General features: G+C 61.2%; 2 protein-coding genes across 3 annotated transcripts; both read left to right on the top strand.

The window, feature by feature from the left end:
* The first annotated feature begins 3,234 nt into the window (after positions 1–3,234).
* TIE1 (tyrosine kinase with immunoglobulin like and EGF like domains 1) lies at positions 3,235–16,906 on the top strand. Of its 2 annotated transcripts, none has more exons than XM_037404286.1 (23): positions 3,235–3,844; positions 4,332–4,619; positions 7,974–8,084; positions 8,194–8,349; positions 8,447–8,578; positions 8,836–8,976; positions 9,173–9,301; positions 9,676–9,821; positions 9,963–10,107; positions 10,366–10,524; positions 10,701–10,838; positions 10,974–11,264; positions 12,284–12,574; positions 13,111–13,424; positions 13,526–13,736; positions 13,877–13,987; positions 14,098–14,288; positions 14,416–14,529; positions 14,694–14,764; positions 15,018–15,058; positions 15,182–15,278; positions 15,561–15,660; positions 15,912–16,906. In XM_037404286.1, the coding sequence occupies exons 1-23, from the start codon at positions 3,799–3,801 to the stop codon at positions 15,981–15,983; spliced, it is 3,495 nt and encodes a 1,164-aa protein (XP_037260183.1). In that variant the 5' UTR covers positions 3,235–3,798; the 3' UTR covers positions 15,984–16,906. The 2 variants fall into 2 exon arrangements, with proteins under 2 accessions (XP_037260183.1, XP_037260184.1); XM_037404287.1 differs by having other exon boundaries at positions 3,237–3,844; positions 13,111–13,304.
* An 816-nt stretch (positions 16,907–17,722) lies between these two features.
* Positions 17,723–24,271, top strand: MPL (MPL proto-oncogene, thrombopoietin receptor). The gene is made up of 12 exons (XM_037404288.1): positions 17,723–18,658; positions 20,793–20,928; positions 21,261–21,436; positions 21,640–21,905; positions 21,982–22,138; positions 22,306–22,435; positions 22,763–22,935; positions 23,045–23,187; positions 23,342–23,501; positions 23,668–23,755; positions 23,867–23,954; positions 24,046–24,271. The coding sequence occupies exons 1-12, from the start codon at positions 18,556–18,558 to the stop codon at positions 24,232–24,234; spliced, it is 1,809 nt and encodes a 602-aa protein (XP_037260185.1). The 5' UTR covers positions 17,723–18,555; the 3' UTR covers positions 24,235–24,271.
* Positions 24,272–24,281: the final 10 nt, after the last annotated feature.

Below are 24,281 nucleotides of genomic sequence, written 5' to 3'. Positions count from 1 at the left end.
CGGTGACCGCGAGGTGCCGCGGGGGGCACCTTGGTGGGAGAGAGCACCAGGAGGGGCTGGGGGGCTGGGAGGGGGCACCCCTGTGCCATCCGCCATGAGGCGGCCGGGCTCGAGGGGAGCGGCCGAGACCGGCCCCAGTGCTGTACCCCGGCCCCACGCACCCAGGGCAGGGCAAGCCTCGGCCAGAGGAGCTGGGGCTGAGGCAGCAGGAAAGTTTGCTGCAGGAGAATAAGTCTTGCTGGGATTCAGGTGGAAGAGGATTAAAATGTGCAGCAAATGGGCAGGTCCCTGGGCCTGGCAGTGGCTCCTCGGTGTTGGCTTTCCAGCACTGGGGAGTCACCAATAAAAAAGTGACCTCCCTGAGCAGCACCCGGTGCTCCTGGGAAGGTCCCTGAGGATGGGGGAGCCCCCCACCAGACCTCATCAGCAGTGGCCTCTGCTAGCCCTGCTGTAGAGTCACTGAAAATCTGGGAAATCGTGTCAGAGCAGCATCTTGTGGGTGTTTGCTGGCACGTGGTCAGGTAGGACACGCTCCTGTGCCCATGTGCTTCATGCCGGAGTGGGTGAGTGGGCAAGGGCTGGCAGACCCACGGCCTGGGCAGGGGAGGTGCTGGCAGCGCCCGCTCCCAGCTTTGCCGCTGCAGCAGGAGGGAGCCTCAAGCTCTCTGCTCCCTGCTCCCCATTCCCACTCCTGCTCAGCATCAGGAAGGCGCCTGCCAACAACAGCACTGCGGATCTGCAGTTTCCACCCCAGAGGCAGCCGGGACAGGGCGGCCCCGCTTCCCCCAGCTGCCAAGGGACTCCTCCACAGCCGCGTGTCCCACCCTTTCCTCAGGGAAAGGGCTTCCCAGCAGCCTGTCCTTCATCCTGCAAGTGCGCGGTGGATGCCAGCGCAGTCAGGCAGCTGCCTGCTCCCCAGCCACGCTGCCAATGTGAGCAAGCAGGCTGGGGATGCTCAGTGCTCTGCTCCTGGGCTGCTCTTATGTCTGGCAGCAGCAGCCCTTAACCCAGCCTTGCAGGGCCTCCATGGGAGCCGCTGTGCACGTAAAACAAAACAAACAGCTGGAGAAGCAGGGCTAGAAAATGTTGCTGAGGCAGCCCAGCCCATCGGTGGATTTGCAGGGCGTTTGCGTTTCCTATCAGGAAACGTATCGGTGCGTTATGGTTTCTGGCATACGGTGCCGTGCATTAAAATGTGCAAATGATAACAAAAAGGGGTATTTTTGTCACACTTTTCTTTTTTTTAGCCTGTTGTGATTCAGCAAAAAAGTCGAGGTCTGTGAATTCAGCAGAAATTCAGGTGCTTTCAGTGTGCTGTGGGTTGGGCAGCTGGCGCTTTCTGTATTACAGGAGAGCAAGTGTGGCAAGCTGCTTTGGCTGGGCTCAGCGGCACCCAGCTCCCTTGTTCCTCCTCTGGAGATAGTAAGGTTAAATGGGAGCTGTAGGGTCCTGGTTGGGTCTCCCCACAAAACCTCCCAGCAAGCTTTCTTTCCTACTCTGCTGCCAACCCAAGGGATCTGCACAGATAGACGCGGCTTATCCAGGTGTTCCTAGAAAAAGTGGAAAGGGACAAATCAGCTTGGGTCAGATCCTTTGACGGATCACTGAGATCTCCTGAGCATCACCTGGTGTGGAGAGCTGACCCCAAATGTCTCCCATTCCCTGAAAGAGCAAAGCAATGCGCCATTTCCCCTAGAGCAGTAAGAGGAGCCATGCTCTGCTCCCTGGAGGAGCACACTGCAGGGCCCGCAGTTGCAAAGCCTTCCCATAAAGCATGTTTGTTCTGTCTAAATAATCCTGTCCTCAAATGGATCCTCGTGTCAGAGGACATTTCAGAGTGCACCATAACTCATGTGCACTGGCAGAGCACAGAACAAGTTGCTTCTCCAAGCGCAGCATGTGTAAGCACCTGGTGGCACAATGGCAATTATGGTTCTGAGCATGACTGGCCTCTACAGCCAGTCACCCAGGGGAAGAAGCCATTTATTTGTCCATTGGTGTATCCATTCCCTTCCCACAGCTGTGCTGAGTGCACGGATGACTCCGTGACTCAACGCACTTGCAAATGTGCTTGGGGTTTGCCAGGCAAATGGGGATGTGGGGTTCCCCGGGAGGGCACTCGTGGCAGGAGGGACCAGCCTCTGCTGCCCAGCCCTTGCATGTCCCACTGCAGGACGGCCTTGTGCTCCACATCTACATTATGGTTGTGCCGCAAGTGCCCCAGGTGTCTGCCGAAAAAAGAGCCCCTCGTCTATGCACAGCCCATGGCAAAGCATTGTGCTTAGTGTTCCAGGCAAATGGGGGCAGCTGCATTTGGTGTCCAACTTTTTCAGTCCGCTCCATCCCTCCTGTTGCAGGGTGGCTGTGCTGGAGGAGGCCCTGCCTGCTGCCATCGCTCCCTCGGCACACTGTGGGCACCGCACGGCCCCGGAGCGCGCTGTAAATAGTCGGAAGTGATGAATGGATTTCCCCTTCCTCTCCATGTGTGCTTTAGATTTTTGGCCGGATACAACATGGGCTCGGGACACACCAAAACATGAAGCTCACTCCCCAGCAGCCCTGGCTTTCACGTGGGAACAGTTCGATTTGTGGAGCAGAGTGAGGTTTGGCAGGTGAAGCTTACCGTGATTTCCTGGGGAATGCCTTTCAGTTGCCAGGCAAAAAGCCCAGATCCCACTGGAGGCCAGGGGCAGCCTTGCAGGAGGGTGGGTGTGGGAGCCCCTGGGGCTGGGGGGGCAGCAGGGCCATGCCCTGCCATCCCTGTGCCACTGCCCCCGCTGGCGCTGTGCGTGGGAAAGCACTCAGGGAAAGCCAGGGTTTCTGCTGCTTCCCGCTTCCTCCCAGACATGTTTACTGCAACATGGAAGGTTTTCTGCCCCCGGCAGTGGCTGCCCTCCCATGCCAGCTTTTCGTCGTCCTGCCTGTGCTCCCCCTCAGCTCCTTTCAACCCAGGCAGTGGCCCCGCGACAGGCCACTGCAGGCATGAGTCCAGCCCCGGCATAACAGCCCAGGTGGGGCCGTGCCTCAGCACCCTGGCTCGTGGCGGCAGGAGGCCAAGGTGTCACGAGGTGTGTACGGCCTCAGCATCGCTGCACGCCGCTCGCCGGGGGTCAGTCTGTGCAAGGCAGCTCCCGCCAGCTCCTGGAGTCAGGGCCGTCTCCAAACAATGGGTGGAGAGCAGGAAACGCCGCATGGGAAACAGGATTTGGCTCCGCCGCCGCCGCCGCCAGCCGCGGCCCCTTGGCCCCTTTCCTTTCCCTGCTCCAGAGAGCCCTTCCCACAGCCATCAGCCCCGGGGCTGCACCGAGGGGACAGGGATGCTGCCACCCAGGCGGGCTGGGGCATGAGACCTTCTGCACAGCGGGCAGGGAGGGGGGTCGGGGCACCTCCCGCTGGGCTGGGGGCTCAGCATGGCTTGGGGAGCCCTGAGCGTGCAATCCTAGCCCTGGAGGGGTAGGTGCCTGCTCCCTGGAAGAGCTGCCACCCGGCAGGGGACATCAGTGGCCTCTTCCCCACCAAGCCCTGCTCCTGAGCAACCAGGTGGTGATTGAGCAAGTGGAGACGGGGGCATCTTCCTCGCCGTGCCCAGGCTATGTGCCAGAGGAGGTGGTCCCAGCTGCCCCAGACGCCAAGCAGCAGGGTGCAGGCGAGGTGGGGGCCATGGGCAGGGAGCAGGGGTCCTGAGCTGCCGCTCACGTGGAGCCCCTAGGCAGCCGCAGCCTCCAGCTCTGACACCCGTGGCTGGGACATGCTGGGGATCTTCTGACCTCTGCCAGATTTGGGACACACTCCAAGGACATGGGACTCCAGGTTTATCTTCTACTTCTCCTCCCATGGTTGGCAGGTAAATCGCCCCTTTCCCTCTGCCCCGGGCAGCCGCCCCTGCCCCAGGGAGGCTTGGTGGGACGAGGCATCTGTGGGAGCTCAGTAGCGCTGAGCAGGGTTTGGAGGGAAGAAACATCCCTTTGTGATCAGCCATCTGGAGACCTCAGAGGCCAGCAGTGCCCTCCCCTGCCTGCCTCTCCCAGCACAGGGCCGGGGTGTGGGCAGCTTGTGGGAGGAGAGGGGCCCCAAGACCCCTGTCTTGCTGAACGCTTGGCTCATGGCAGGGGGCTCAGCCCATGGAAATCTCCAAAAGGAGAGTGGAAATGTCCACTGCGTCATCCTGATGGATCTGCGCCTGACTTGGCTGTGCCTCTCCTGGGCTGGGGGTGGCAAAAATGTCCTGGAAAGGGGGTGGCATCTGGGTGATGGGGTCTGGCCCTGAGGCAGGGCTGTGATGGCCGTGCCCTTGTCCAGCCATGACATGCCCTCGTGCTCTCCCACCCCAGGGGCCATCCTGGACATCACCCTGATAGCCAACGTGCGGAGCCTGTCCCACTCCGACTTCTTCCTCTCCTGCGTCATGGGGGAGCGGGACGTGAGCTACCTGCAGATCGAGCGGGAGAACAAGATAGTGATGACACACCCCAAGACAGGCTTCCAAAACTACCGCAACCGCAGCAACCATGTCCAGGCCAGGGGCTTCTCCATGGCTGACCTGGTGGGGATCCTCTACTGCCTGGGGCGCACCCCAACCGAGCAGGCACAGGTGGTCTATGTGCACAACAGCCACAACGGTGAGTCGCTGGGGGGGCAGCAGGCAGCCCCCCGCCTGCTAGCTGGGTCCATGGGGGAGCTTCCTGCCCTGTGCTTCGCAGTCCCAGTGCCATCCAGCATGGTGGGGGGATGGCTGTGACCCACAGGCTAGGTTTGGGGTCCACTAGAACCGGTGGGATGGAGTGGGGAGGGATGTTCAGCTGGAGTAGTGTGGCCGAGCTCCATGGAGGCGTGCGGGGACAGGCAGCAATGCAGGCAGCCCGCTGGGCTGGGAAGGGTTCCCGGGAACAGGGCAAGGTCCAAGAGGAAGTCGGCCACCCTTGGAGGAGGCAGGGGGGTCTGGAAATCATTAACCAGGGTGGGGGGCAGCCCATCGGAGCTGTGTCAGCCTTGTGCCCCCACCACAGGCTCCCAGGGAGGAGGTAGCACCAGGGCACATCTCCAGCAGCCTCCCCAGGCGCTTGGTGAGAACCATGCCACAGCAGCACGTCGTCGCTCTAGCAGTGGGGTCTCACTGAGAGGCACTGCCAGGGCGCGCTGCAGCCAAGGGCAGCACTGGGCTCTTGTGTCCTGCTCCCATTTGGGGCCATATAAGCTGAAAGGCCCCCCAGGTCTGGCCGGTGGCAGGGATACCACCTGGGGCAGCACTATCCCACATTGTCCCCGCAACCTCTGCTCCCTCCGTGCTTCAGACTTTGCAAAACTATCAGGACTGAATTTTTTTGTGATAGGTGTTTCCCTCAGGATGCTTTCTAGCTCTTTTTTAGAAAGTTTTGGCTAAAGCAGTTGACCTTTTGCTGAGAATGAGAGGTGGGAGATAAAAGTTTCCCTGCTTGTGTTAAAACACAGCTTTAGCACACAGCTGTAGCATCTCCAGGCTGGGGAACAGAGGCTACCGGTGGTGTCCAAGCATCCCCCAAGGAGCAGGGACCAGCCTGTATCCTCGGCCAGAGGCTCAACCCAGAAATGGCTGCAGTCTTATCAGAAATGGAGCCTGCTGGTCTGGGCAAGCAGAGCGGCACTGAGGCGCCGAGGAAGGGAGGCAGAGGCACCGGGAGAGAGTGTGGGGGACAGAGGGGACTCTGCACCCCCAGATGTACCTGAATATAGGTCACAGAGGAAGGTGACAGCCCTGGGACTCCATAGGCGTGACAGGGTGTTCCCTGGAGGAGGGTTCCCAACCAGCCCCCTGCTCCTGGGTCAACACAGCCAGGCCAAAAAAGCACTGTGGAGGAGATGGTCGGTGTCCGGATCCCAGCCCCTGCAGGAGTTACAAGTGCCGAACAAGCTGCTGTTGCTCTGTTTAATTTAGAGAAGTAGTAAAAGAAAAAAGGAAAAAGTAAGCAAAGAAATTACATCTTTGCAGGGTGAGGGCGGGCTCGGTACAGAACCCACAGGGGAGGCTTGGCACGTATCGTCTCTCCTGTCAAGCCCAAGAGCGCACCAAAGCAGGCTAGGGTGATGAAACAGAGGGTGGGGAATGCTGTCAGAGGAAAGCTGGCATCTCCTGAAAGGTCATGCATGAAGAAGAACATAGGAAGGATGATAAACCTTGGAAGTTTTTCTGTACAAAGTAAAGCAGATCAAAAAGATCCTGAGAAGCAATTTTCAGAAGGGTTTAAGTCTGGCAATAAACTATTTTTTACAATACCCAGAGCAGAAAGATGCCCAGAAAAACAGTTGCAGAAAACCAAAATAATTTTGGGTTTGCATCCATGTGCACAATAGAGAAGTTGGGAAAACTTGCTGGGAGATCTGTCTAAAATGCCAGCACTGGTAGCAGGAGACAGGTAGATGGAGCAGCGCGGCATGGCCAGGCCAGGCTTGCCATGAGCAGGGCTGCACCGCTGCCTGTGGGGCATGAGTGGAGGGTGGGTGGCAAGGCTGCTCCTGGGACGCCAGCCTTTCCTAAAAGCTTTCTGGGTAGGGAGTTACAGGCCTGTAAATCCAAATTGGGACCAGGCAAATTAGCAGAAACTGTAATAAAGGGCAGAAATTGTGGTTATGTGATCCCTGAGAAAGAGGCAGCTGAGTTTGCAGAGGGAGGGTCTCTGGGGTAGCAGCAGTGAGGATGCTGTGGATGACCCAGCTGACACTGTCTGCTCGGGTTCCTGGAGAAAACTGGGAAAATTCCCTTTCAAAGACTCTTTGGGAGCAACTCTGCACCCAGGGGGTGGCATGGGTAAATAACTGACTAAAAGAAAGGGAGCGAGAACAAGAGTTAATTTGTTGTTCTCGTGACACGGGGAAGTCCCCACCGGCATGGCATGGGGTCTCTGAGGGGACCTGTGCCACCAGTTGTGCTTACAAACAGCAGAACAAGTGGCCAGGCCAGCTGCTGTCCCCGTGCTGCCAGGAGAGCCGGGGAGATGGATGAGCCCTTGCGGGGGGCTGCAGATGCTGCTGAGCAGTGATGGAGTGACGGATAAAATTCAGTGTAGGTAAATGCAAAGCACTGTGTTTGAGGATCCCCAGGGGACGTGTCAGGCTCTCACTCCAGTGAGTGAGATGAAGCGAGACAGAATGGGGCCCACACCTGTGTGCCCTTTAAAAGGGACTGCAAAGTCCATGGTGGAAAGATCCCAACTAAAGGGATAGGCGGGGAGGCGATTCTGTGGAATTACTAGGACGCGGGACCCGTGTTGCCCTTCCCCGGGTGCCTGCGATGTGTGCCACCTCCCTCCTGGCCCCCGGCCACGCTGGGGCTGGATGTGCCTCAGCTCCAACCCAGCATGGCTGCTTTTAGTGGGTGCAAGCCGGCGTGCTGGCAGGCTCCGAGAGCAGCGCCCGTCTGTGCCATCTTTTGTGTCTGTCCTGGCACACCCAGGGCTTGGTTTCCCAGGCCCCGTTTGTGCTCGGAGCTGGGCTTCGGGTGACTCATGTTAATGCGCTGGGAGTTCATTGCTGCTGCATGCCCCAGCCCCTGGGAAAGCTGGAAAGCAGCCATGAGAGGGCCACTGGTGCTGTGGGCTGGAGTGCAGCCCTCCGCACACCCGCTTCCCCGCTCCCTCCCGAGCCAGTAGCTGGCCGGGGGCACCGTGTGGATTTGTCCCAGCTGTCACTTCCCCAGGCTGCTGCCACTGGCATCCTGCACCCGGCTGGGGCTGGCTGGCCGTCAGGCAGGGTGTCCCATCCCAGACCTTGGTGTGTGCCTGTGGGGGATGGAGGGTCGCTGCAGGGGCTCAAGGAGGTCCCAGCTCCCACACGGGGCAGGGGGGCTGGCATGTCAGGGTGTGCCAGCCGAAACGTGTGGCGAGTACTGAGCTGCGCCAGGGCAGTGTTTTGGGGTGGCAGGTCTGGGGGTGCGGGTGCTGCCCTTGGGTGTGAGCGCCCTGGGGGCAATGACTGCTCCGCTTGCTCGTCCTCCTCTGCAGCCCACCTCTTCCCAGTGAAGGCCACGCAATCTGTGAACGTCGGCGAGCCAGCCACCTTCTCTGCCAGGGTCCTCAAGAGGAAGGAGACAGACGTTATGTGGAAAAGAAATGGCAAGTGACCCCAAGAGCAGGCACAGGGCTGGGGCTGCTCCCAGCCAGTACCTGGTGCCTGTCCTGGAGGTGGGGAGGTGGCCCCAGGTCACCCCCTACCCCCTTGCAGGCACCTACTACCAGACCACGGACCGGGGCGAGGTGCGAGGCGACCTCGTCATCCTGACACTCCCCAACGTCAGCGTGAGCGAAAACGGTGTCTACAGCGCCACATTCATGGGGGACAGCCCTCTCTGGAGTGCCTTCTACCGCCTGATCGTGAGAGGTCAGCAAGGTCCTGGCTCCCCAGGACGTGGAGACAGGCAGCTGTACCCTGCCTTCCAGCCCGGTGTCACCCTGTGCCCCCTCTGCTCTCCCCGCAGCCTGCCCTGCAAAGAAATGGGGACCGTCCTGTGAGAAGGACTGTCCCGACTGTCTGAATGGTGGCATCTGCCATGACCATGCTGGTGAATGTGTCTGCCCTCCCGGGTTCATGGGCACCCGCTGTGAGCGAGGTAGGTGCTGGGCTGCCCAGCAGTGGGAGCTGTGGCCAGGACACGCGTGGTGGCCCCGCTGCACCAGTACATCCCTGACCACAGTGGGCCCTGTTTCGGGAGCAGGGCTGGACCATCCACCTTCTCAGCAGGACACGGCTCCTGTGTCTGCTCCGGGTGGAGATACGCAGCTTGGGACACCCGAGCCGGTGCTGTGCTGTGCACGAACAGCACGTGGGTGCATGGCAGGTGAGGGCAGACCACACTTGTTTTTCCAGCCTGCCGGGAAGGCCAGTTTGGCCGCAACTGCCAGGAGACGTGCCAGAGAGACCAGGGCTGCAGGGGACTGAGCTTCTGCCTGCCGGACCCCTACGGCTGCTCCTGCGCCTCAGGCTGGAGCGGCTCTCGCTGCAGCCAAGGTACAGGGATGTGGGCATCCATCAGTTGATCCATCCAGCCTGGGCTTCCTTTGGGGCCTGGCTCTGCTCTGCTCTGCGGCGGCAGCAGCACCTGTGCAAACATCTCCCAGCCAAGAGTTGGCATGGGCTGAGCGGTGCTGCCTCCACGGTACTGCACCACGGCCGCCGGTAGCAGTGAGCTCTCCTCTTCCCACAGCCTGTCCCCTGGGATACTACGGCCCTGACTGCGCCCTGAGGTGCGCCTGCCGAAATGGAGGCAGCTGTAACCGTTTCAGTGGCTGTGTCTGCCCGGCAGGCTGGCATGGGCAACACTGTGAGAAGTCAGGTGAGGCTGGTGCAGGGCTGCGGTGGGTTTCTGTCCCCCACCCTCGGGTGGGCTCCAGCTTCTTCCTCACCGGTGACTGGGGGGGCCATCAGCTGCTGGCCTCACCAGCCCCCCGTTGCCTGCAGAAATAACCCCCAACCCCATGGAAACCAGGATGTTGCAAGGGGAGGATCTGATTTGGTCCCCCGGGGCTGGCCATGCCGAGAATGTTGCTGAGCCTGGCACATGGGTGGGGATCAGGGCTGGACCACAGCGTCTGGCACCAGCCCCCTGGCACCAGGGTCTGGCTGTGGGCAGGACCGGGGAAAGGTGCCAGCCTCTCTTGTGCCTGGTGAGGAGTGGGGCCAGCCCTAATGCCGATATCTGTGTGCCAGACCGGTTCCCCCAGATCATACAACTGGCCTCAGAGCTTGAGTTCAACCTGGGCTCAGAGCCTGTCGTCAGCTGCGTGGCCACTGGCAACCCACTGCCTACCAGCGACAGCGTGGAGCTGCGCAAGGCTGATGGCACTGTACTCAAGGTACCACCCCTGCGCCCTTGCCCCACCACGGTCCCCATCTTTCCAGCTCCTGGAAAAGCACCCATCTCCCCACCGGGCTGCTGGGCAGCTTCAGGCTGGTGCAGGGAGCCAGGGAGCTGACGGCACCCTCTGTGCCTGCAGCTCATCAAAGCCATCATCGAGCCGGGGCAGATCACCTGTGAGTTTCAGGTGCAGCACCTGACGAAGGCAGACACCGGGCTCTGGGAGTGCCGGGTCTCCACGACTGGGGGCCAGGACAGCCGGAAAGTCAAGGTCAACATCCGAGGTGAGAAAAGGGCAGCGGCATAAGTGGGACAAGTCAGGCTTGCTGGGGGAGGCTGACAGCATGGTGTGGCAATGCCAGACCCCCTGCACTGGACTGGGTGCCACCCGTCATGCACCGCAGTGCCAGCAGGCAAGTTTTGGTCATGATAAAAGACTTCCCTGACAAAGTTGGAAGGAGCTAAGAGGTGGTGGATGTACCCACACTCTGCTCCTTGTTGCTCCCAGTCCCACTGGTATCATTCCCTCCTTCCCCCTCAAGTGCCGCCAGCGCCCCTGAGTCCCCCCCGGCTGCTGGCCAAGCAGAGCCGCCAGCTCGTGGTGTCACCAGTGGACTGCTTCTCTGGTGATGGGCCCATCGTCTCCATCAAGCTGCTCTACAAGCCCAAGGATGACACCTCAGCATGGTCATCCATTGTGGGTATGTGTCTGCTGGGGGGTGGGGGCACAGGTATGACCTGGGTGGGAGGGGACAGCTGCCCCAGCCAGTGGAGGTCTGGGGGGTGGGCAGAGGTCTCCGTCCTGGGACCCCCATGGTGACACCAAGGAGGGCAAGTCATGGGTGTGTCTTTGACATGTCATCATCTTGGCCAACAGTTGACAACAGTGAGAACATCACCGTCATGAACCTCCGGCCAGTGACCGCCTACATTGTCAAGGTGCAGCTGAGCCGCCCAGGGGATGGTGGGGAGGGCAGCAAAGGGCCCGAGGCCGTCATGGTGACTGGGTGCCTTGGTGAGCCTCCATCTTCCCCAGCCAGACCCTGACTCTGACCCTAATGCTGATCCTACCCCTAACCCTGCAATGCACAGTGTCTGCAAAGCCCTGGGACTGATGCGCCATGACGTTTTGCTGCATTTTTGTTTGCAGAGCCCACAGTCAAGCCTGTGATTGAAGGCTGGTCCATAGAGGATAAAAACACACTTCACGTCAACTGGAAATTGCCAAGTAACTATGAGCCGGCACATGGGTTCATCGTCCGCCTCCTTGACTCTGCAAGGCGGCTGGTGTCTGACAAAAACATCACATCCATTTCTGTGCTTTCTGCCCGCATCGAGGGCCTGGAGTTCAACAAGGAGTATGGGCTGGAGGTGCTGGTATACCACTGCACCAGCTTGGGGCCCCCCTCCGACCTCTACAAGGTCATGATCAACAGCAAAGGTGAGTCCAGCAGAACACAGGGATTTATCACACGGAACTGCAGTGGTAAGTCAGTTAGAATTTTAACAGCGGCCGTCCTCAGGTCTGGCTGCTCCTGTATGCCATCTCTGATAGAGCATGAACAGCTGCTTGGGGGAAAATGGGTCCTCCTTTCCCCACTAGACCCCACATCCTCCAGAGCCAAGCAGCTGAGAAACATCCCAAGCTGAACATAACATTCATCAGGCTATCACTACTGATGCTCACAAACAGATCCATCCTCCACACCCTTGCCCAACCCTGATGGACCTGTCTATACTTGCAGCATTTACAAGACATTGTAGCAACAACCTAATTGTACTCTGCATGAAAAAACTATTTCCCTTGGGTTTGCTTTAACTTTGCTGCCTGGTAATTTTGCTGTATGGTCACTAGGGCTTGGGGAGACCTGAGGTCCCTCCTGTGGGCACACGCACACATGCACGCAGCCCCCCATGTAGGTGGAAGACCATGGGGAGGTGGAGCACCAGCCTGACCAACCTTTCTGGCAGCCAAGGGGGAAGGAGTGCATGAGGCTTTCAGTGAGGCTCAGTGGCAGCTGGTACATGTTGGGAGGGCTGGTGGGTGTCAGGCTTGGAGGATGTGAGGTTTTCTCCGCTCGGTGCTTGTAGGAGCTTTGTGGGATTTGGGGTTATGAATGTGGGCAGGCTGGAGAAGGCTCAGAGAAGGCAGTGGGAGCACTGTGTGTGAGGGAGGGTTGAAGAAATAAAATATCCCAAGGGTTAGTCAATACAGACATCTAGCTTGGCAGTCCCTGAGGCTGGGAGCATTTGGGAGTACAGTCCTGCCCCACTGTTGTACCCGGAGAGCAGCTCCACCTCCTCCCGCAACTCCTCCAAGCAGGGGCTGGGGGTTCCTCAAACCTGGCACAGCTTTGGTTGCCGTTGTCATCCACGAGGTCTGGTCTTCACTGCAGCATTCAGCCCCTGCAGTGCCAGGAGCCCCGTCCCGGGACTGACACTCTCCTCTCCTTGTCCCAGGGCCCTCCTCCCCACGGTTGCTCTCAGCAGAGTCTGTGTCCGACACCGCCATCAGGCTCTCCTGGCAGGTCCCCGAGTACCCCAACGGGGGCATCACCAAGTACATTGTGGAGCTGCAGCAGGTGGGGGGCACCAGTGAGCCCCAGTGGATCGACACTGACAATGGTGCCGAGACCACCAAGATCGTTGGGGGCCTCAACGCCAGCACCAGCTACCAGTTTCGCGTCCGTGCCAACTCCCATGTCCCGGGAGAATGGAGTCAGCCCGTGAAAGCCAAGACCCTGGGGGATGGTAAGAGAGGTGTCCCAGCAGGCAGGGGCCACATGGCTTTGCTAGAGCTTGGGCTCAGCATCTGGGTCAGCAAAGAGTGACCAGGGAGCTCATTGTAATCTCCGAGAGTGGCTCTGAAGCAGCAGCCCAAGCCCACAACACTTGTGGGCACCTTTAGAAATCCTGCTCCTCCTAGTCCTGATGGGGCAGGGCTGGCATGGTGACAGCACGGCACCCACAGAGAGGCTGTGCCTTAACCAGAGGGTGATGCAGTACATGAGGGGCTAGAGGAACAGGGCAGAGATGGCATGGGAGGAGCTGGTGGTTGGACCCAGAGCTGGTTGGAGGTCCAGAAACTGGCAGGTTTGGTGGCAGGCCCCGGCAGTGACACCCTCATCACTGTGCCACCATGGCACCAGGAGCTCAGGATGTGGTTGTGGTGTCTTCATGGGGTCCCAGGGTGCTGGGAGAGGGCTGCTGTCTTGGTGCTTGGCCACCCATGCAGCCTGGGCAGGACTCAGCCACGGACCACGACCCTCCGTCCCTCCTTTTGACAGGAGCGCTGAGCGTCCCCCCCAGCCTGGGCAGCCAGAGCACCGAGCAGGCAGGAATAGACCAGCAGCTGCTCTTGGCCATCGTTGGCTCCGTGTCCGTCACCTGCCTCACCATCCTCTTTGCCCTTCTGGCACTTTTCCTCATCAAGAAGAACTTTTTCCACCGGCGCCGCACCTTTACGTACCAGTCTGGCTCGGTGAGTGCCGCCTGCCCCACCAGGACCGTGTCCCCAGCTCCCCACGTCCCAGCCCGATCCAGGTCACGCTCCGTAGCCTCCAGTCCAGATGCAGCCAGACCTCACTTCCACGCAGAGAGGGTGCGGAGCCCGCCCTTGCCCACGACACCTGCCCTGCCGGGACTGCCGCGCGGGCAGAGGGGTGCCCGGTGCCTCTAACCTCACCTGCTCCCATCTGCCAGGGGGAAGAGACCATCCTGCAGTTCAACTCAGGAACCCTGACACTGACACGCCGGCCCAAGCCACAGCCCGAGCCCCTCAGCTACCCCATCCTGGAGTGGGAAGACATCAAGTTTGAGGACATGATCGGGGAGGGCAACTTTGGGCAGGTCATTAGGGCCATGATCAAAAAGGATGGCCTGAAAATGAACGCAGCCATCAAGATGCTGAAAGGTGAGCCTGAGGGGAGGCAGTCAGGGTAGGATGGGGGATGCTGCTGCATCCTGGGCCACGCTCGGGTCTGAGGAGGGGCAAGAGCCAGAGGAAGGGTCTTTATTGTAGGACTGAGGTGTCCATCCCTTCTTTGCTTCCAGAGTTTGCTTCGGAGAATGACCATCGTGACTTTGCCGGGGAGCTGGAGGTGCTGTGCAAACTGGGCCATCACCCCAACATCATCAACTTGCTGGGTGCCTGTGAGAACAAAGGTGAGGGCTGTCCCCCTCTCCTCACTCTCCAGCCCCATGGCCCCTGCCCAGCTGTGTATTCCTCTTTGCTGGGGAGAGCCCCATGAGCCCAACCTCCTTCTTCCCCCCAGGCTACCTGTACATCGCCATTGAGTATGCTCCCTACGGAAACCTCCTCGACTTCCTCCGCAAAAGCCGAGTCTTGGAGACAGACCCGGCCTTTGCCAAAGAGCATGGCACCGCCTCCACACTCACCTCCCAGCAGCTCCTCCAGTTTGCTTCAGATGTGGCCAAGGGGATGCAGTACCTGAGTGAGAAGCAGGTACAACCCCAGCAAGCCTCTCAGAGCATCCTTCCCCTGGGGCCTGGGGACTCCTCATCAGGGCATGAGACTCCTGTGGCCAGCAGAAGGGAATGTGTGGCTCCTGCTGACTGCTGGCCTTTCTCAGTTCATTCACAGGGACCTGGCAGCCAGGAATATCCTGGTGGGAGAAAACCTGGCCTCCAAGATTGCTGACTTCGGCCTCTCCAGAGGGGAGGAGGTCTATGTGAAAAAGACGATGGTGAGGCAGGAGCAAAGCATCTCCATGGGATCTGCACCAATGTGGTGGGCGGGACCCTCGCCATCAGCAGGAACAACCCATTATGCCGGGACCAGCTGGGTCACAGCTGCCGTCTATCCGCGGGGCACCCCCACTCCCCTGACAGTCCCTCTCTGTTTCCCCAGGGCCGCTTGCCGGTTCGCTGGATGGCCATCGAGTCCCTGAACTACAGCGTGTACACCACCAAGAGCGATGTGTAAGTCCTGCAGGCAGGGGCACTGGGGCTGGGGCATCACCATGGCCACCTCCATCCCTCTCCAGGGTGGTCAGTGCAGTAATGCTTTTGCTCTGGGTGCTGCAAGGGCAGGAGGTGATGCTGATGCATCTCCCTGGGGAGCCGCTGGCTTGGCCCAAGCCCTGGCTGCCCACTTCTCCCTCTGCTTTGTCCCATGCCCATCAGCGGGGCATGGCTGAGGGCTCCATCACAGCCTCGGCTCCTGCCCTTTCAGGTGGTCATTCGGTGTCCTGCTCTGGGAGATTGTCAGCTTGGGTAAGGCTCTTCTGTGTCCCCTGCCTCCACTCAGGTCCCTGCAGATCTGGTCCTCCTGCAGCCCCAGAGGGGACACCCTGGGTACCACCCCTGTCACAACCAGCTGTGTGTCTCTGGCTGCAGGAGGGACACCATACTGCGGGATGACGTGCGCTGAGCTCTATGAGAAGCTGCCCCAGGGCTACCGCATGGAGAAGCCACGCAACTGTGATGATGAAGTGTAAGTGGGCAGAGCCCCAGCTGATGGTGGCACCTACATCTTCCCTACTACTTCCCACCTACATCAATCCCCACTGCCCCACAGGGTTCCAACCGGCTTGCAGTAGCTCTTGCCTGGTTCCCGCCTGCACTGAGGCTGGGGGTTGACCTGGGGTCCCACATCTCAAACACCCTTTCTGGGCTTTAGTTTCCTGCCTGCTTGCCCCCATCTCCCACAAACAACTTTTCTGGCCCCTCTCCCCGCCCTGTGCATGCTGAGCCACTGCCGGCTCTCTGCCCCCAGGTACGAGCTGATGCGGCAGTGCTGGCGTGACCGTCCCTACGAGCGCCCACCCTTCGCCCAGATCTCCATGCAGCTCATCCGCATGCTGGAGGCCAGGAAGGTGAGTGACAGCAGCTCAGTGGGAGCGATGCCCACCCTGCGCAGGGTATGTCCAAATGCGGGGGGGCTCGGGGCAGGGGGACATCCAGCAGCAGAACCTGTGTGACCCCAGCATGTTTGGGAGTAACGTTTGGGGTGTGGGGAGCCCCGTTGTCTCCCTCCAGAGCACAGCACCCACAAGTGTGCCGGTGGGGATGGGAGGTAGATGGGGACAGTGTTTACAACTGGCTGCTGACTGGGGTTCCCCCACAGGCCTACGTGAACATGGCCCTGTTCGAGAACTTCACCTACGCAGGGATTGATGCCACCGCTGAAGAAGCATGAGGCTGCGCTGGCACCGCACAGAGGGGCAACGCTGGCCCCAGCCTGCTGGGACAGTGCTGTGGGGACAAGGGGCTGCCCGTCCCCCTCTGAGGCTGAGCAACAAAATGCCAGTGCCCTTTCCCAAACTGCCTTCCCTGCAGCAGGACTGTGCCATCCCCTCGCTGGCTGCCCACCCAGCATGTGCTGGCCACGCTGGCATGCCGACAGCCACTGAAATGGCCCCACGCTACTGGGGGACATGCCGGGATGGCCCCCAAGGACAAGCAGCAGCAGGATGTTTGCAACAGAGCGGGCAGGAGAGGGTCTCCCTCAGAAGCCTGGGTGCTGCCACCTGCACCCACAGACACAAATGCCCAAGCTTTGGAATGAGGGAAGAAGCAGTGACCCGGCAGCTGCCTGCCCTGAGGCTCTCAGTGTGCTCTGGGCCTGAAGTGGTGCCAGCAGGGCTGTGAGCATCGCTGCCGGCGTGGGATGTGGGACAGGGCCACCCCGGTGGGTGCAAAAGGAACAAGGGACAGCGTTGGTTGTGCACGGCCGCCAGCTCTGTGGTAGCCCTTTGACGGTGTCAGCTCTGCCTTACAGACAATAAACATGGTGCAACAGGCAGCTGGGTCCAGAGGAGGGGAGGTGGAGACCCAGCTCTTCCCCCTTGATGGCACCAGGGAATAGGATGTGGGGCCCCAACGGTCTGCTGCTGTGGTGGGCACTCTTTGGAATCCTGTCCCCATTGGGGTCCTCTGATGATCCCCAGGGATGCCCCAGCACACCCTGAAAAGTCCCAGGTGTCATCATGCGATGGGGGTGTGTTTTCTTAGTATGCAATGGGGATCTCTGCTCCTGCAATTTAAGATTTTGTCTGGTCCCCAAGGGACAGACTACGTCCTTCCTCTGCGCAACTGCCTCTCATGTGCTTGAAAACTGTTCCTGCGCCTTCTCCTCAGTTGTCTGCTCTTCATGGGGATGGCCCTGCTCCTCTGGCCAGCCCCCGCAGGGCTGTGCAGCTCTGCACCCTTCCCGCCCTGGCCAGCCGGTGCCTGCCCAGCGCTGCGCCGAGCGTTGGGTAACTTCCCACGTATTGCAAAGGGACGATCATGTTCAACCAGCCTGCCTGAACACATGCTGCTGGGGTGATTCTCTCTCATGTGGCAGTCCCTCATGGACCACTGGGGCTCTGTGCTGACCCTCTTGTGGGAGCTCCTGTCCCTGGCTGCGGTCCCTCATCCTGCCCTGCCGCCGCTTGTTGTAGTGACATGGGGTGGGCTTCATCTCTGTTGGCTTCAGCTTGCTAAGCCCTAGGTGTGCCACCTAGCCGCCCACCTAGCTGTCTTCTGTGGTCTGTGGAAGCAAGGGCTGCTCCTCCAGAGCCCAGTATCCCCACCAAGGACAGGGGGATTTGCATTTGCCCTTCCGGGCAAAAGTCTTTTTTCCCCCAGAAGGTGTTTCGACCCTGTCAATACCATTTTGATTTTCCATTCTGGCTTCCAGTGCTCTTTGGTGTGAGCTGCAGCCCTTAGTAAGCAGTCTCTGCCCCATCACTGAGGTGCCCAGTGAAACAGTGACGGGGACTGGCCCACACAGGCAACCTGACATGTGCCACCACCTCTGCACCTCCTCTGCTGCCAGCCAGAAACAGCATCTGAGGCAGCGTCATCAGCCCTGCTCAAACCAAGGGCTTCCTGCTTTTTGCCTCCCTGATGGCAAAGCCCAGTAGCCAGATGAAGGAAGTGGGACTGGTTTGACAAAATTTGACTGTGACAAATTGGTACTGGCTGTTCTCATCTCCCCTCAGTGCCTCCAGTGCTGTCCCTGGCTGCAGGGCAAGGAAAAGCCAACCCACCCTTGGCATGGTGGGGACACATGTGTGAGTGGCTCCTCGTGCCCCAGCTGGTGCTCCCCAGGCTGCGCCGCGGTGCTGCGCCCTGGCAGGGCAGGACACCCCTCCAGCCACCCGCGCTGAGCAGTGGTGGTGGGTTGGCATGAGGTTGAGCATGTCTGCAGGACCCCACCATGGTGGCCCCGCTCCTGCACCAGCACCGCTAGTTATCTGCGTGGGTCCTGCCAATGCCCCCTGTGCCTGCAGCTCTCCTCCCAGCACAGCCACAGGGACGGTGCTGCTGGGCCATGCAGAGCAGACCCAGCGCACACTGGTGCCAGGCAGCACAGGGCGGGATGGAGCCAGAGCAGCCACCCCATGTCCCACGCTCCCACGTGCCTGCAGCCCCCAAGAGCCTGCCCTGCCCTGCACAGGGGCCTCCCTGGTTTCTCAGGCGTTGTTTTTCTTCCTACCCCAGCCTCCCGGCATGCCGGTAGCCACAAGGGCAGGACGTGCCGCCTATCTGATAGGAGCAGTCTCTCTTGGCACTGCGGCTCGTGGCGGAGGGGCTGCAAGCACCGTGGTTTTGGGCACAGGGAAGTGCTGGTGATGGGGCGGGGGGAGCCTCCAGCCAGGCTTCCTGAGCTGCACAGCCACCACTTCCCAGATAAAGGTATCACCCGGAGGAGCTGCAGCAGCTCTCAGGGTGCTGGGAAGGGCTGAGTGTGGCACGCACAGCCCTGGCACACGCGTTGCAGGATGGCAGCCTGCCTGTGCCAGGGCTGGGTGCTCTCGCTGCTCCCTGCCGTCCTGCTCAGCCTCCACAGCCCGCCGCCGGCCCCTGAGCCAGTGACATCACAAGGTAGGTCCTTGGGGCCATTTTCTCCTCTAAGGATAGGCCAGACAGGAGCTGGCATGCTGGGCATGAGCAGCGAGCACCTCGTTGCAGCCAAAATCTGCAGGGTTGGAGAGGGGGCATCCCAGGAGGGTGTGCAGGGGATGTTCAGGGTAGGTGATGGAGCGCCCTTCTCAGCCATGGGACACTCTGGGGTACCCACAGCAAAAGGACATCCCTGCTCCCTGCAGGCAGGACCTGGCAGCCCCCAGGTGCCCCTTTGGGATCACAGCCTGGGGCTCCCAGTCCCACACAGGCAGCAGAGGGGCTCCTGCTCATCAAAAGTTCTTGGAGTTACGATGACGAGGGTCTGCACAAAATTCAAGCAAAAGTCTGGTGGCACAGCTGTGCACCGTGGGTTACGTGGCAGCACTGCCAGGCTAATCCCAATGCTCCCACACCAGCCTTGACATGATGTTACTGCCACACCGAGCATCCTCAGCTCAGCTGCTAGCTGGCCCCAGCCCGGCTTACTGCGCCTGGCAGAGCTGCTTCCCAGCTTTCTCCAATTTTAGGCCTGTCCATGATCTCTTTGAGCCCCTTGTTAGCCCTTTTTTAACACTTTCTGTAACATCATAAAAAGCAGTTTAACTGAGCAGAATCCTATTGATCTCCTGCTTGTCTCTCCAGCCCCACCCCAAGTCTGTGGCCATGGCAGGCTCGGGAGCACGTTCCGAGTCACCCCGTAGGGGCAACGGGAGGAAGGTCAGGGTTGGGCTCATCCTTCCCCTGCCCACAGCCTCTGCAACATCACCATGCCCCGAGCCCACCGCTGGCTTGGCAGTGCCACTGCCCAGGCGTGGCTGCTGTGGGCTGCAGAGCTGTGTGGGTGCTCTTCCTAGGAAACGATCTGCGCCCAGCAAAGATGCTCTGGTAGCCCCACTGGACTGGGGTGGCCTCTCACCAATTCCATGGGTCCCTGTGCCACTAGGCTGCTGGGACCTGGCCACCCCATCCCCTGGTACTAGTGGCTGGTGGGGTCATGGAGCTGCTACGAAGCCTGGGGTGGGGTGCGAAAAGGGAAGAGGTGGGGGGGGCTGTGGCCAGTGGCAGGGGACATGGACTGGGGGTGGAATGCAATGCAGGGCTAGGAAAGGAGGGACAGGGCTGAGAAGTCAGGGCAAAGAAGGGACAGGGAGAGCAGAAGGACACTGAGAAGGTGGCAAGGACATTTGGGGACTGTCACTTACTCTTCACCCAGGGTAGGCTCAACTGACATTGCGGGGGGGGGGTGGTGTAGCAGAGAATGGATGCACTCAGCACATGGAACAGAGCCAAGTGTTGGCAGGGGGCTTGTTGTGGCGTCCTGCAGCTGGGGACAGCCCCTGGGGAGGAGGACACATCCCAGGAGGAAGAGGAGGAGGAAGAGGGCTGGAGCAGGTCCCAGGGCAGAGGCAGTGGGGGAGATGAGAGTGCTGGAGCAATGCTGGGGGCAATGAGGCCACTCCTGTGCTTTACGAATTGTCATCTTGGGGCTGTCCTCTTTTCCCTGACCTCAGGGACAGGTGCCCATGTGCTAGCCAAGCCACTGGTGCTTGGGATGGAGATCCCGCAGGGATGAGCTCCAGCTCATCCCTGCAACAACAGGGAGAGCAGCTTGCTAAGTGGAGCAGAGAAACCCACAACCCCCTAAGCAGTCCCTGGGCTGGGGTTTGAGCATCACCCCCTGCTCAGGACCACACACCCCCACACCAGCCCCAGGCCCTTTCCCTCTCCCCAGGGCGCTGCTCCTCCTTATCTCGCTTCCGCGCACCTTCCGGTGCGAGCAGGGCAGGGGTGCTTCCCCCCGATCCCCGGGCCCTGAGCCCCCCTCCGACCACAGGGCTATTTTGGGATGTTTGTTTGTCCCAAAGGACCCCGCGTGCTACAGTGGGGCTGGCCAGCAGGGAGCCCTGCCGCCAGCCAGGAGCCCAGTGCCAGCCAGCAGGCATGCCGTGTCCCTCCCTGCCCTGCCAAGCAGGCCATGCCCACACTGCCCCAGGTGCCTGCGCAGACTGGCTCAGGGGGCAGCTGGTCAGTGGGCATGGGGCAGGGGGACACCCACAGGTGAGGCGGGGACAAGTTTGTGCCCAGGGGCTCCTTCATGCCCGCACTCTCCCAGATGCTGCGCTGCTGGTGGGAGTGCCTGAGGACATCCTCTGCTTCTCTCGCTCCTTTGAGGACCTCACCTGCTTCTGGGATGAGGAGGAGGAGGCGGCGGCAAGCAGGATGTGCCACTTCTACTACTGGTACAGCAGGTAGGAGGTGGCGGGGACACAAGCCAGCCTCTCCCTTGCCTGCACAGAGAGCAGCAGGGTCAGGGTGCTGCAGCTCTCTGTGCCATCCCGGTGGCTCCCAGCTGCAAGGAGAGATGGTGGAGAGCCCTCAGGAGATACACAGCAGTCACCACATACCCTGCAGCAAGACTGGGACCTTGGCTGTCCCTCAGACCTACGGGGACAGTGCCTGCAGTGGATGGGTGCACAAGGAAGGAGATGGTCTCAGTGCCGTGCCCCAGGTCCCCTCTACTCCAGCCTGGTCCTGGGCAGGAGGCATGGGGTGCTGCAGGACCCTGCTCTCCGTTCCTCAGGGACATGCCCACAGCATGCACAGTCTCCACATGGCGCCATGGAGCTGGTGGGACACGGCACGCCTGTATGTTCCCTGGCCAGGATGTGCGTCTCTTTACCCAACTGCACCTCCGTGTCCTGGATGCCACCACCAACCAGACCAAGTACTGGCGGGAGCTCAGCGTGGATGCGGTGGGTGAGTCCATCCCACTGAGCAATACTCCTGTGGCACCAGGACAGTCCCCAGACCTTGGTCCCCTGCCCTTCTGCCTGCTGTGGGGGCTGGCAGCACCCTGCACAGAAGCAGCCCTGGGGGACCACTGGCTGTCCCCCAGCAGGACCAGGGGATGCCCAGACAGGGGCTTCCGCAGGACAAATGTCCCAACATGTTCCCTGCAGGTCTCATCGCTCCCCCGGCAAACATCACAGCCCGCTGGGCTGGGGCTGCAGGGCAGCTCTGTGTGTCATGGCAGCCACCGCTCGCAGACTACCTGAACTTCTTCCTCTACGAGGTGCAGTACTGCCCTGCCAGCTCCCCAGAGATGCTGTGCAGCACCACGCTGGACCCCAGCGGGCAGCACCTCGGGGACCCCTCCAGCCAGCCAGCCGTCAGCACCCACGCACCCATGGCCAGGGCAGCCACAGCCTCCCTGGGAGCGCGGCAGGTACACAGGGGGGCCAGGGACGGGCAGGGGGATTTGGGAGCCGCAGCCGCTCCCCAGCCTGATCCCTCTCCTGCAGGAGCTGGTCCAGACCAACACCTGGGTGGTCCTCCAGAACCTGCAGCCAGGGGTGAGGTACCACATCCAGGTGCGCAGCAAGCCAGATGGCACCTCCTTGGATGGTGTCTGGGGGCCCTGGTCTCAGGCAGTGGCTGCGGAGACACCCCACTCCTCCGGTGAGTGGCCATCCCCACTGCTGGGGTGCTGGCAGGCACAGCAGGGAGACAACCACACCTGGGGCTGTGAGGAGTGGGGGTCTGGGGATAGGTGAGGTGCAGCACCCAGGTTTTGGGGGGGTTAGGAGGAAGCAAACCCCTCCCTGCCCTGGCTCTCACCTGCCCAGGAGACATCGGGCTGCACTGCAGCACCCCTGACTTGCAGCACGTGCTCTGCGAGTGGAGCTGGGACCCCACAGAGACCGGCAGCTCCCACCAACTCTTCTACCGGCCACCTCCAAGCAGGGCTGGCACAAGGTAAGAGGCGTGGCAGGGACACGGTGCTCAGGCAGAGGGGCAGCACATCCCAGGGATTGCTGGCCCTGCTCAGTGTCCCACATCCCACGCTGTGCCACATGGCCCCGTGCCCCACTCTGCCCTACCACCATCGACTTCATACCTCCCCATCATCGCTCCCAGCCACACTGACCCCTCTGACTATGGGCAGCACTGGCTTTCCTTAGCATGTGCAGGAGCGAGGCAGCACTGGCTGCAGGGGCAGGGTGGCCCCTGAGCAGGGCTGGCAGCAGGCAAGGGGAAGGGGGCTGCTAAGGTGGGCTGACTGGCTCCCTGCTCTTTGCGCAGGGAAGATGCATGGCGCCAGTGCAAGGAGGCGAGTGTGAGGGCACAAGGCACCCATGCCTGCACTTTCCAGCCCAGGGCTGGCAGCACCATCTCCGTCCTGGTGAACATCACCCGGCCCCTCGCACTGCCCACGCTCAGCTACTTCAAGGAGCCCTTCTGGCTGCATGAGGCCGGTGAGTCCCAGCGCCTCTGTGGCCTCTGCCCTTGTCCACACCCAGTTCATGGCGGACACAGCGTCCCATGTCCCGTTCCATGGCAGTGACACATCCCTGTCCCCAACAGTGCTCACAGATGCCCCACAGCTCGTGCAGGCAACAGTGTCACAGGGCCGGCTGAGCCTGCAGTGGCTGCCACCCCTGGAGGCACTGGCAGAGCAGCTGGAATACCAGGTCCGCTATGGCGTGGAGAACAGCCACGACTGGAAGGTGAGGCATGGCCAGTGCTCCCCTGAGCAGCGCTGCCCTCCTCTGCTGCTGGCACATGGCCCACACAGGGTCAGGCAGGACCAGCTTGTACCCCAGCGCTGCCCCTTGGCCGCTCCACAGCGGCCATCATCTCCAGCTCGGCTGTGTCCCACAGGTCCTGCAGGTCCCGCGGGCAGCCAGGAAAGAAGTCCTTGACCTACGGCCAGGCGCCCGCTACCATGCCCAGGTGCGGGCCCAGCCCAGCGGGCCATGGTACCAGGGCAGCTGGAGCGCCTGGTCCAAACCCGTGGTGGTTGATGCCATGGCCGATGCGGGTAAGGGACAGGGCAGGAGCGGAGGCGCCACACGGCTGACGGCAGAAGACTGAGAATGTTTGACATGGGATGGGTAGCACCGGGCAGAGGGTGACAGGCCCGCAAAGGGCTCGGTGGTGGCGGGTCCGGAGAGGGCTCCAGTCCCAGCGTTCCTCCCCCGGTGCAGGCTGGATCATCCCGAGTGTTACGGTGGTTCCACTGCTGTTCACAGGAGTGCTCCTGGGGCTGCGCTGCACCTTCCCCTCCCTCTACAGGTAAGGGCTGTGCCTGGGGCAGGCGGGGCGGCCGGCACCAGCCCCCAGCACCCTGCCCGCCGCGTCAGGGCACCCCAAGGCTGAGGTTTGCCTTCGACAACCCCCTCCCAGCAACGTGAAGCAGAAGCTGTGGCCCCCCGTCCCCGACCTGCACCGCGCACTGGGCAGCTTCCTCCACGAAAGCAGCAAGCACGGCCAGGTGAGCGGGCCGGGGCAGCGCCCGCCGCGGCCGAGCCCCCCGGGGGCAGCTCGAAGGGCAGCGCCCACCGCGCCCCCTCCGTGTCCCCCAGGCCAACGCCTTCTACAAGCAGCCGCCGGAGGAGGAGGCCGTCCTGCCCTGCCTGCTGGAGGTGCTGCCCGGCCCGCGGCGGGAGGCGGCCGCGCCGCCGGAGCACGCCGCCGGCCGGCTGCCCAGCACCGACATCGCCAACCAGTCCTACCTGCTCATGAGCGGCTGGGAGCCGCGCGGGCCGCCCTGAGCCGGCCCCCCCGCCCGAACATAAACGCGAGGCACATCCACCCGGTC

The sequence above is a fragment of the Falco rusticolus genome, chromosome 11 (genome assembly GCF_015220075.1).
Source record: "Falco rusticolus isolate bFalRus1 chromosome 11, bFalRus1.pri, whole genome shotgun sequence".
NCBI classification, from domain to species: domain Eukaryota; kingdom Metazoa; phylum Chordata; class Aves; order Falconiformes; family Falconidae; genus Falco; species Falco rusticolus.
This window is presented reverse-complemented; position numbering and strand designations above follow the sequence as displayed.